Source organism: Ochotona princeps, chromosome 27 (genome assembly GCF_030435755.1).
Source record: "Ochotona princeps isolate mOchPri1 chromosome 27, mOchPri1.hap1, whole genome shotgun sequence".
Taxonomy (NCBI): domain Eukaryota; kingdom Metazoa; phylum Chordata; class Mammalia; order Lagomorpha; family Ochotonidae; genus Ochotona; species Ochotona princeps.
In genome coordinates this window covers 18,442,766-18,454,408 of record NC_080858.1, presented here as the reverse complement: position 1 = coordinate 18,454,408, position 11,643 = coordinate 18,442,766, and the positions used below count along the sequence as shown (strand labels likewise).

General features: G+C 50.2%; 2 protein-coding genes across 4 annotated transcripts in view; both read left to right on the top strand.

Moving 5' to 3' along the window:
* Positions 1 to 4,440: 4,440 nt before the first annotated feature.
* Positions 4,441 to 4,974, top strand: LOC101517337 (pre-mRNA-processing-splicing factor 8-like). Its single transcript, XM_058656052.1, has one exon. The coding sequence runs from the start codon at positions 4,585 to 4,587 to the stop codon at positions 4,810 to 4,812; it is 228 nt and encodes a 75-aa protein (XP_058512035.1). The 5' UTR covers positions 4,441 to 4,584; the 3' UTR covers positions 4,813 to 4,974.
* A 4,281-nt stretch (positions 4,975 to 9,255) lies between these two features.
* The window catches only part of ETV6 (ETS variant transcription factor 6), a 230,812-nt gene continuing 228,424 nt past the window's right edge, over positions 9,256 to 11,643 (top strand). For all 3 annotated transcript variants that reach the window (XM_058655716.1, XM_004592569.2, XM_058655715.1), the window contains exon 1: positions 9,256 to 9,459. In XM_058655716.1, coding sequence (XP_058511699.1) covers positions 9,427 to 9,459 — 33 coding nt within the window. In that variant the 5' untranslated portion in view covers positions 9,256 to 9,426. The remainder of the gene's footprint in view (positions 9,460 to 11,643) is intronic.

Here is an 11,643-nt window from a genome sequence, read left to right as displayed (position 1 = left end):
GATGCTGTTGTCTTTGTGGGCTAAACACAGAACTGAAGGAGGTTGAGGACACACTTGGAAGCAACTGGGACCACTGGACCTCCCCAGCAACAGCCGTGCCTGCAGCAGACTCCGGAAAGCCACTGCTTTATTTCTGCCTTCCAGAATTCTTGCAGGCCTCTCTTTTGGCTACTTGTAATTCAGAGCCATACGGGAGCAGGAGTTCTGGAAAACAGAACAAATCAGTGCAGTCCTGCTTTTTTTCCATTTGGCAACAATACTTATACAACTCCTTTTAACCACTACTGAATAAAGATAATAGCCAAAATTATCCTTCCACTCAACAAGATGTCAGTATCTCTCAAGATGCTGATCCACTTCCCCAAAAGATGCGCAAATGAGATGCATCTTGACAAGGCATCTATGTTTTCCTTTGTCTGAAGTTTGCTACCCTTTGCCATCCTGTAACTTAAATACTAATAAAGTTAATCACTTACATTAGCTAGCAGAAGGATGGGAGAGGGGAGAAATACAGTTAGATGATGTGTGAATATACACACATAATTATTTAAGCTATCATGCTCAGAATTCTTTTTTCAGACCCAAAGATTCTTCAGTTAAAACTATGCATTTCTTTTTTTTTTTTTTTTAAAGATTTTTATTGTTATTGGAAAGCCGGATATACAGAGAGGAGGAGAGACAGAGAGGAAGATCTTCCATCCGATGTTTCACTCCCCAAGTGAGCCTCAACGGGCCGATGCTGCGCCGATCCGATGCCGGGAACCAGGAACCTCTTACGGGTCTCCCACGAGGGTGCAGGGTCCCAAAGCCTTGGGCCGTCCTCGACTGCTTTCCCAGGCCACAAGCAGGGAGCTGGATGGGAAGTGGAGCTGCCGGGATTAGAACCGGCGCCCATATGGGATCCCGGGGCGTTCAAGGCGAGGACTTTAGCTGCTAGGCCACTCCGCCAGGCCCTATGCATTTATTTCCATCCTAAGGCTATCAGAATCAATTAGTCAATAAATAAAATCAGGCCATTCTAATGATCACTTCAGTTGTTCTATCTGAATAACCGTGCTCCCTTAGTTTCTAGTAGGTAAGACAGCTGAATAATATCACTTGATGACTGTCATTCTAATATCTCACTGTCCCAAAAAACTGGAAAGAAAATGCAGTGACCTCATTAACAGCTCACAGAAAATGGCTACTACAAAATTCTGCAAAGATGCTGCTATTTGCTAAATAATACATTTCTTACCTTAACGAAAGGACATCTGAACTTTCCTAGGGCATAATTAGTGAGTGACTGGATAGTTTTGACATAATGATTTCTTATTCCTTATATTGTTAAGAAAGGTTTATCTGACAGGCAGAATTACACAGAAAGAAAGCAAGAGAGAGAGAATGAATCTATTACCTGTTGGTTCACCCCTCAAATGACTGCAGCAGCCAAGTGTGAGCCTAGAGCCAGGAACCAAGAGCTTGTTATTCCATCTATGTCTCCCACGTGGGTACAGGAGCCCAAGTTCCTGGGCCATAATCCAGGCACACTGGCAGGAAGCTGAGACAGAACTCTGATAAGAGATGCTGGTATCACAAGTGGTGGTTCCATCTGTTAAGCCACAATAATGGACCTTGATTCCTCATCTTTTAATATCTATTTATAGTCATGGGAGTTGGAATTATGGAAAGAAGTGATTTTCAGATGCTACACCGATGTGGGTACTTTCATAACTAGCGTGTGTGGAACAGATGAGACAAGGCCAAAGAAAGAGCAATGGAACTCATGCAGGGGTTGTGACAGGTGATGTTGTACGCCAACATGCCCAGGTAACTGGAAAAATGTTCTTCCTGGGTGTGTCTGTGAGGACATGAGCATTTGAATCAGTGGACTGAGTAAAGGTCAACACAATGAGTGTCCTTCCCTCCATGGAGGCAGCGGACAGAGCAAGCAGGCAGGGGAAGACAATTCCTTATCTCTGTTGCAGTTGAGAAGTCATGTTCTGTCCCTGGACATCAGACCTCCTGGCGCTGCAGCTTCCAGATAACATGTGTGGGTCTTCTGGGCTTTTCTGATCATAAGCCAATTTCTAAAAGATTTCCTCTTTTCTCTCTCTCTCTCTGTAACTTTGCTTTTCAAATAAATACATAAATGTTTGAAAAACAGAGGAGGAACTAGGAAGTCATATAGAAAATAATAATTTGAAGATTATGTAGAAAAAGATGCAATGAAAGTCCATGAAAAGTTTTAAAAAATAACAAAGAATGGAATGATGGAAAGGTGACTTGTACGTGTACTGACTTTAAATGTTCATTGACTTGAGGAGTATGTATAAATGCTTGCATATGCAGAATATGAGAGAGAGAGAGAGAGTTTCCACTTACTTCCCAGATGCCCACAGTGTGCTCAGGCCAGAGGCTGGGTGCCAGGAACTCAATCTAGGACTGCCACGCATGTGGCAAGACTCAACTGCTTGAGCCACCAGCTGCTGCCTCCCAGGGCACACATTAACAGGCATTCAGAACTAGGCGTGGAGCCAGGACAGAAAGTCAGGCACTACACTATGGAAAGGGGGTGTCTTAGCCACTGAGCCAAATGTTTAGTCCTGCACCTTTTCTCATAGGTTCGTTCCTCTTCTTTCTTACCCCTCCCTCCCTCCCTCTCTCTCTCTTTTGAGGAATAGAGATCAAACGCACAGGTCTCTCTTCCGTTTTGGACATTGAAAGTCAAAAAAAGATCATAATTCACTCCCTAACACCCAAAACAAACCAAGTAATCTACATAATTACAGTTTTTGAGAAACCATCACAGAGATGAGAGCACAAAGAAATGCGAGTGGACCAAACTTCAGAAAGTGACAACTTTTTATCTAAGAGGAAAGCTAGCTGGCAACCAGCCTTGAAGGGGAGTGCGTGGCCAGTCTCACGGGTTAGAATGCAGAGGAGCTGTAAGATGGAGTGAAATCACTCCCTCTCAGTTCTTTCCTTCTGATACTCAGGAACTACCACAGTAGGGCCACAGCAACAGGGTCATGGAGAACCGAGACTCTCAGAGATACACTGCACCTTTTGCTAAGAAGGATACACGGAGGCAGGAAGGTTGAGAGACAGCTGCTGGCACTCTAGGCTGGCAGGGAAGGAAGACCGGGGAAGAGGGTGGGAGCTGGAGAGAGGAGACATGCTCCCGCAGGGATGACGCCATCAGCTACCAGCAACGATCAGAGAATTCTCACAAAATGGGAGCTTTCAGCTAATACTGGTTTATAGGAAAACCCTGACCTTGCTTTCAAGTCAGTGGAAAACGGAACCAAACTAAAGCTGTGATGAAGGTCCAACCTCAGCACAACTACAGATCACACTGTCTCGGCTCAACTCTAGTGGAACTAACAGGAGGAAATGTACAGCCTCATGGAGGAAAATGTCATGTAATTCATTATCGATTGTACTTCTATACAATCGATATGTCCATCCCACAGCAAAACAAACAAACAAACAAACAAAAAACAAACCCATAACACAGCAGCATGTGCCTCCTGGCCTGGCATTATCATGTGATTATGCGAGCACTTAGAGGATTGGAGGGAAACGGTGGGAACATACAGGAAGAGCCGGGTTATTTCAGAGAAGCCATGGGAAGTATTGTTACAAATGAAAATACTGAAAACAAAATATACATAAAGGTGCCAAAATATGAACTACAAAGGCATTTCTATTGGAATTACAGGCACAGGAGGAATGGTTTGTTCGAAGTGGTAACAGGAAAATGGTCTGTCAATACAGGGACAATGCCCTTCAGAGTGAACATGAGAAAAAGACAACTTCAGAAACAAAAGTGAAGACTTCAGTCTCTAACAAATGGCACTACAAGAACCATTGGAAATTCTTAAAAAAATTTTTTTTTGAAAGGCAGAGAGAGAGAGAGAGAACTAGAAGGAATGAGATTGTCTATCCACTGATTCGTTCTCCAGCTGTTGGCAACAGCCAGGCCTGGGCAAGGCTAAAACCCGGAAGCAGGAAGCTGGTTGCCCAAGAGTGTGGTGGGAAGCCAAGTGTATGAACCATCCTCTGCTGTTTTCCCAGGCCCAGGACCTGGATTGGAAATCGAGCAGCCCGTCTTGACCCAGTACTTCAATATGCGATGCTGGTGGTCTAAGTAAGTGGAACAGTTGGAAAACCAGATCTGTAAGAAGGAATAGGAAAGTATTCGAAAGGATGCATTTCTGAGAACACCAAGAGGAAGCAGATAGCTTACTACATGCCAATATTTACACATTTCTAAGTAAATAAAAAAATATAATGTATTATGGACTCGATAACCTGTGGAAGTACGACACTTGATCTTAGCCAAAAGACCAAGAAGCGATGACCTCTGGAAGTAGAATGGAAGACCTCAGTGTCCCAGGGTACGGAAAAGGATCAGTGCAATTTACTCTGTTAAAAGCTGCTTTACATACTACCATTATCATCACCTGCAGCTTCACACCAGGCTCATGCACACTGACAGCCTATAAGCTGACCCCCAGTGGCTACGAGTGGGGCCGCCAGAACACAGACAAGGGCAACAACCCCAAGGGTTACCTCCCCTAGCACTACGAGAGCGTCCAGATGCTGCTGTCAGACCGCTTCCTCGGCTTCTTCATGGTCCCTGCTCAGTCCTCGTGGAACTACAACTTCATGGGTGTTCGGCATGACCCCAACATGAAGTATGAGTGGCAGCTGGCAAACCCCAAGGAGTTCTACCACGAGGTGCACAGACCCTCTCACTTCCTCAACTTTGCCCTCCTGCAGGAGGGTGAGGTCTACTCGGCCGACCGCGAGGACGTGTTCGCCTGAGTGGGTCCTGGCTCCTGGCCCTGGACCCTGCCGAGCCCTGGACAAGCTGGTGATATTCAGCAGCTTGGCCACCTTGCTCTGTGTTTTGTGCTTGTTGTGTTGTTGGCCTCCTGATAGCTTGTAACTCTGAACAAAACGATAATAATAAATTTTGTATAAATAGGCAAAAAAAAAAAACAAGAAGCAAGGTCTCCATTCCAACCCCAAATTGCAGCACTTATTCTTTTGTCAACTCAAACTATAATGACCCAAGGGGCTAGGGTCCCTGCCATCCATATAGGAGACGCTGGTGAAGCTCCACGCTCATGCCTGGCCATGCCCGGTTGTTACCACCATTTTGGGACTGAGCCTTGCATGGAGGATCTGTCTCTCTCTCAAGTTCTTTCAGATAAATATGCAAGTCTTTATAAAAAAAAAAGTTATTTTGGCATGATAGCCTAGTGGCTAAATCCTCACCTTGCCTGTGCCGGGATCCCATATGTGTGCTGGTTCGTGTCCTAGCTGCTCTACTTCCCTTCCGGCTCCCTGCTCTGGCCTGGGAAAGAAGTGAAGGATGACCCCAAACCTTTGGACCCCGCATTTGCCTAGGAGACCCAGAGGAAACTCTCGGCTAGTGGCTTCCGATGGGCTCAGCTCAGGCCATTGTGGCCACTTGGGAAGTGAACTAGCAGACAGAAGATCTTTCTAGCTCCTCTCTGCAAATATACCTTTCCAGCAAAAATAAATGCATCTTTTTTTTTTTTAAAAAAGTTATTTCTCTCAAAGAGTTCCTTCAATTCCTCTCATTATTAAACCTGCATTAAATTTGCTATTATTTTTCTTTGTATTTTGTCAATACATTTGTGGATATTTTTTCTCTTGGCACTTAAGTATCCACAAAGAGTTCCCGCTTTCTGGCTCTTGACTTGCACAGGCTGAAGCCTTTGCTGCTGGCCCTTTGCAGCTCCTGGTCTCCATGCAGGTTTTACTGGAGCTGCGTTGTGTATTTATTTTTTAAAAATAATTTTTTTGAGGGCCCGGCGGCATGGCCTAGCGGCTAAAGTCCTCGCCTTGAACGCACCGGGATCCCATATGGGCGCCGGTTCTAATCCCGGCAGCTCCACTTCCCATCCAGCTCCCTGCTTGTGGCCTGGGAAAGCAGTCGAGGACGGCCCAATGCATTGGGACCCTGCACCCGTGTGGGAGACCCGGAGGAGGTTCCAGATTCCTGCATCGGATCGGCGCGCATTGGCCCGTTGAGGCTCACTTGGGGAGTGAATCATCGGATGGAAGATCTTCCTCTCTGTCTCTCCTCCTCTCTGTATATCTGACTTTGTAATAAACTGAATAAATCTTTAAAAAAAAAAAAAGACTAGGGAGGAAGTAATGGGGTTGGGGGGGACCTTGGGGAAGGGCACCGGCAACCCCAGAGCCTATGGAACTATATCATAAAACAAAATAAAGTGTTAAAAACTTTATTTATTTGAAAGACAGAGTGCTGGAGACGGGGGTGGGAGGAGAAGGACAGAGAGCTTCCATCTGCTGGTTTTTTTTCCAAATGGCTACAATAGCTAGGTCTGGGCTAGGCCAAAATCAGGAGCCAGGAACTTGGTCCGAGTCTCCCATGTGGGTGGTGTGGGCCACCCTCTGCTGCCTTTCCAGCCGCATTCAGAAAAAGCTGGATGAGAAGCTGAGGAAGCGGGACAGACACCTGAGCTCCCATCTGGGATACCAACTCCCCAAGCTGAGGCTTAATATGCCATACCACCACATGTACCCCAAGGAGGCACTTTACAATGTAAGATCAATCATGATCTTAACAGATTACATGGAAAGTTCCAGAAATAAACGTGTTGTAAGTTTTGAATGACTTTATTGCCGTATACACCTATAATTGTTCCATTTCATTGACTGTGATTGTTCATCTCTTACAGTGCCAAACTTAGAAGCATTTGGATAGGGCAACTCAGTACACACTGGGCTGGGAGCTGCTGGTTTCCGGCATCCCTGGAGGTGCCGGCAGGTATTCCCCATGCATGCCTGGGTGGTGGCAGTTGTTAATGCTTTCTGTTTAAATAGTTACATGACATAGACATGTCCCTTCACCATTTCTTAAAAAAATTATTTTTGTTATTGGAAAAGCAGATATACAGAGAGGAGGAGAGACAGAGAGAAAGATCTTCTGTCTGATGATTCACCCACCAAGCGGCTGTACGGCTGGGAGCGGAGCTGATCCAAAGCCAGGAGTCAGGAGCCTCTGTCTGGGTCTCCCAGGCAAGTATAGGGTCCCAAGGCTTTGGGCCATCCGCGACTGCTTTCCCAGGATACAAGCAGGGAGCTGGATGGGAAGTGGGGCCGATGGGATTAGAACTGGCGCCCATATGGGATCCCGGAGCGTGCAAGGAGAGGATTTTAGCCACTAGGCTACTGCGCCAGGTCCCTCCCCTCTCCATACTAGAAAGGTTTAGAGATCAATTTGATAAGCAAGTGCCTAGAGGCTTAACGGAGCTTCACCCAGCCTTGGGACACCGCAGTTGTGTTAGCAAACACCGGGGGGGGGGGGGGGGGGACAAAACCTTGTTTTGGTGGGGGAGAGGCAGGTGGTGAGGTGTGGTCAAAATTCAGACCTCTGTAGACATGGGACTTCCAGGTCACAGAGCTCGCTGTTTCCTGGAGGCCCACCAACCCCTGCTGCCCCCTTTTCTGGCAATAGGTCTCTTCCCTACCCCCAGCCCTCTAAGAAATCCTAGTTCAGCACGTTTTCATCAGCGCATAAGCTCCAGTACTATTCTATGCACATTCTATACATGGTGTCAAGGATGCAGCAAAGTGGATAGGAAATTCATCCTCGTGCCGGTGCAGGGAACATATGGGAACGTACGCACATACACACATCTTTATACTATTTATTTACATATTCGAAACATGCTACGGGGAAGAGACGGAATTACAATGTGTCGTTTTGCATCTTTCCGCATCTACACCTGGTATCAGACTCGAACGTAAACACCGTCACCGCGGAGTTCCTGGCCCTCTCTGCAGCCCAGCAAACGCCGGGGAGAACCACATCCCGCGCAGGAGCATGCTCGCGCTCGAACCCGCGCCCCGCCGGCTTCACCCGGCTCTCCAGCACCCCCTGGCCCCTGCAGGACCGCGACCGTTCCCGGGGCGCTCTGGACAGCGCCGACCCGGGGAGGCGCGGCACCCGCTGCAGCGCGTCCCGCCAACTTAGCAGTCGCGTCGCCTAGGTCGGTTGGTGGTAGCCGCTATTTCTTTAAACGGCCGGTGGATTTCGACACCGGGAAGGAGAGGGGTCAGGAAGGGAAAGGCGGCCGCCTCTGCTCGCCGCCGGGAGCCCGCCCTCTGCCGGCACGCGTGCCGGGCCGGGGGAAGCGCCGGCTTCCTCCTCTCCTTTTGCGGGGAGCGGGGAGCAGCGGGTGCGGCGGCGGGGAGGGGGCTCCCCGGCCTAGCCCCGCGCCCTGGGCCGCGGCCGCCTCCGGGCTTTGTGTGCAGCGTCGCGCCGAGGCGCTCGGCGCTCCGACCCGGGCGCAGCTGTAACCCGAGCTCCCATTTCCTGGTGGCTTCTCTTAAAGCGGCCGCGGTGGAGAAGCAGAACAAAGGCTATTGTTTTATTTCCTCCTTCGGATTCCGCGTCCTGACCGGAATGTCCCTTTCACGGATAGTTACGCTTCTGTGGTCTCTGCGTTGGGGGAAACGCTTTCCTTTTTTTGTTTCTTTTAGGAAAACAATCCTGGTGCATCTATTTTTCCCCCGCGCCTACAGGACGGAGCCAGGGGAGATGGGCGCAGGGGAATAAAAGCCCACCGGGGGCGCCTGCGGCCCCCTTGTCTCACGTTTCCAAGCGCGTCTTCTTGGGGCCCGGCCGTGGCTGCGCCGAGCGGGAGGCGGCGGGTCGGGTGGTGCCGGGGGCTGCCCGGAGCGGCCCCGGCTTGGGGTGGGGAAGGACGGGGTGCACAGCGCCGCGCGCCCCCAGTTTTCCCTCCGCTCCGCTCGCGCCCCTCCCCCGCAGGCCGCTCCGTGGCGCGACGCGGGGCTGTAACCCGAGCCCGTATTTCCTGGTGGCTCCTTTAAGAGGCAGAGCTCTGTGCTGGGAATTCACGTCAGTTTCTGCCCTGAAACTCTCAAGATCAATGAGCAAAGCGCTTTCTCAGTTCTGCCTTTCAGTTTCTCTCTTCCAGGAAGGAAAACATTCGAGGGAGCGAGGAGGTGGAGAGGGGGGTGGAGGGTGAGAGGCGGGGGGCGGGAGCGCCGGGCGCGGGTGGGAGGAGAGAAGCCAGGCCGGCCGGCTCGCTGCGCCCCGGGTCGCCGCGCCGCACCGCGCCCTGCAGACCCCGCGGCCGCGCTCGGCCCGGCTCCCACGCCCCCCGCGCGCCCCGCACCGCGCGCCCTGCGCCGCGCCGCTCTCCGCCGGCGCCCGCCCCGCCGCGCCTGCCTCCACGCGCGCGCTCCCAGACCCCCGGGGCTGCTGCCCGGGGGAGGGGGTGGTGGCAGAGATGCTGGAAGAAACTTCTTAAATGACCGCGTCCGGCTGGCTGTGGAGCCGTTCGGGGTTGGGGCGAGGAAAGGAAAGTGGAAAAAAAACTGAGAACTTCCTGATCTCTCCCGCTGTGAGACATGTCTGAGACTCCTGCTCAGTGTAGCATTAAGGTAAAAGCCCCGCACCCCTCCCTCTCCGGGTCGGGAACCTCGCGCGGCACTGGCCGGGGCAGGCGGGCCGGGCTCCCTGGAGGGGGAGCGCAGGGAAGGGGATGCGGCTGGCGGTGGCTGCGGCGGCGGCGGCAGTACCCTTAGCTTAACCTTGCTGCCTGCCTCCTGCTGCCGAGCCCCTGACGGCCCCCCTGTCCCCGGCCCCTGGCCCCCCGACCCCCTGCTCACCCCTTTTCTTTCTGACAAGAAACTGCCCGTCAAGATTGGTCAGGTGGAACCGGGTTGCCTTCCAGAACTGGAAAACACCCCCTGTAATTAGAGCGCTTAAAAAAAGAAAAAGAAAAACCTGTTCCCTATTCCTACTCCTCACATGTGATTGTAATGAGATGGAACTTTTCTTCCCGCGGGGTGGTCTCCTTAGGGGAAGAAAAAAAAAAAAAGGTCTCCGGCCCCCCACTGCAGATAAATTTTCTTTTTTAAAAGGAGTCCCTGCGTCTGTTGGATCTTAGGGAATTATTTTTCCCCTCCGCTGATTGTAGTTGCAAGCGCAGTGGGAAAAGACAGCCCTGGTGTCAGCTTTTCCTGGGCGTTGCACAATGGATTTTTTTTTTAAAACCAAGGTGAATAAAGGTGCTGAATAGTTATTTTACTCCAGTGCACATGAGAACTGAGCAATGTCAAAGCAGAAAACTCCTGTTATGCCGGGAGAGGCAAAAGTAGGTGGCCAGAGTGACCTCTGACAGTGGAGCGGCTGGAAGCTTCCAGAAGCCATCCCTGGGACACTCTGCAGGATAGTGGTCCTTGGCAGACATGGTGCTTGGTGTCCCAGGAATTGTGTGTTTGGTGTCGCATTTGTCAAGGCTGTAGCACCGCAGTGTGTTGCTTCTAGAAAGTTGTTGTAAAGTTTGCCACCGTTGGGAGGCAGGGTGGTTTGTGCTCTCCCCGCGGCTGCCTGACGTGCGCTGAACTCTGCTGTGGCATTGGCGTCCAGGTCGGAGGCTGGCTGCTGCAGGGAGGTGCTGGGGCTGCTCGGGTTTGGGTCTGGCTCGGCCTAGGGAGTGGGTCTGGTTCGGCCTAGGGAGTGGGTGTTTGTGGGATGGACCCTGCAGAAATGGTGCGCTGAGTCTGGTTTCTTCTGCTCCCGGAGGAGTTGGAAAAGTCTGTCCCCGTGTCTGTTTTTGATGTGTGCGTGTGTGTGTGTGTGTGTGTGTGTTTTTTAACTGGGATCTGTGTTGGGGGAAGACTGTATTTTATTGTTCCTGCTTACCCGCTTTTCATACTCAGATTTTAGTGTTGTCTTATCAGGATGGGTTTCCAAAATAGAGCTAATATGAACTCAGAAGGTGGGTTGGGTCTCTTGGGTTTTGCTTCACAAAACGTGTCCAGTCCGAGTTGCTGTGCTTGCGTGTGCCTGGGCTTGGCGAGCCAGTCCGTGGGTGTGGAGGGGTGCCACACGAAAGAACTTAGGGTTCTTTGATAGTTCAAAACCAATTGCTTTTGTGGTCTAAATTAGATTCTCCCGGGAGTTCAGGAAAATCCTGTGGTATAGATCATCTAATTTATTTGACACTTTATAACAAAAACAGAGGTCAGTAAATAATAGGGTATTAGATCAGCAAATTGCATTTAGCTTGATGGCAATAAATCTGACACCAGGAAAATGTGAAACCCACTTCTGGACAGTGACTTTGAAAACACAGACAAGGCTCTGCTCTGTAACTTTTCTTGCCGCCTCTTCCGAAGGGACTGTAATCCTCTCTTCACCGAATGGTTTGTTTCATTGTATCCTAGTAGACAAGGAGAACACATTCCCTCCCTGGACCCACACATACAGAACCAGACCAAACAAAGCGCTTTCTTCAAAATGACATGAAAGTTGTGACTATAATTTGCATGAGGTAATTTTTCCCCCTTCTGGCTTACACTCTCAGTTCATTTTTGGGTGTCCCTCTTCATCCCCGTGTACTTCTGTGTACTGAAACCAGGTGGAGTGTTCTTCATGAAAGTACCGCTCTTTGGATTGTGCTTGATGGATCCAGGGTGTGGATGTTTGCGTAGACTCCGTAATGTGTGTAACAATACATCTAGAAGTGTTGGTCTCTCCATGGTGATGGTTTCATGATAAAGCACTGCAGGTCAAGAGCCAGGTCTGTTCCAGAACTTCTGGAAAGGTTGTGGACGGAT

What these genes read in the sequence shown, in the direction of transcription:
- LOC101517337 (XM_058656052.1), top strand. Translation starts at nt 4,585, where the DNA reads ATGCTGCTGTCAGACCGCTTCCTCGGCTTCTTCATGGTCCCTGCTCAG.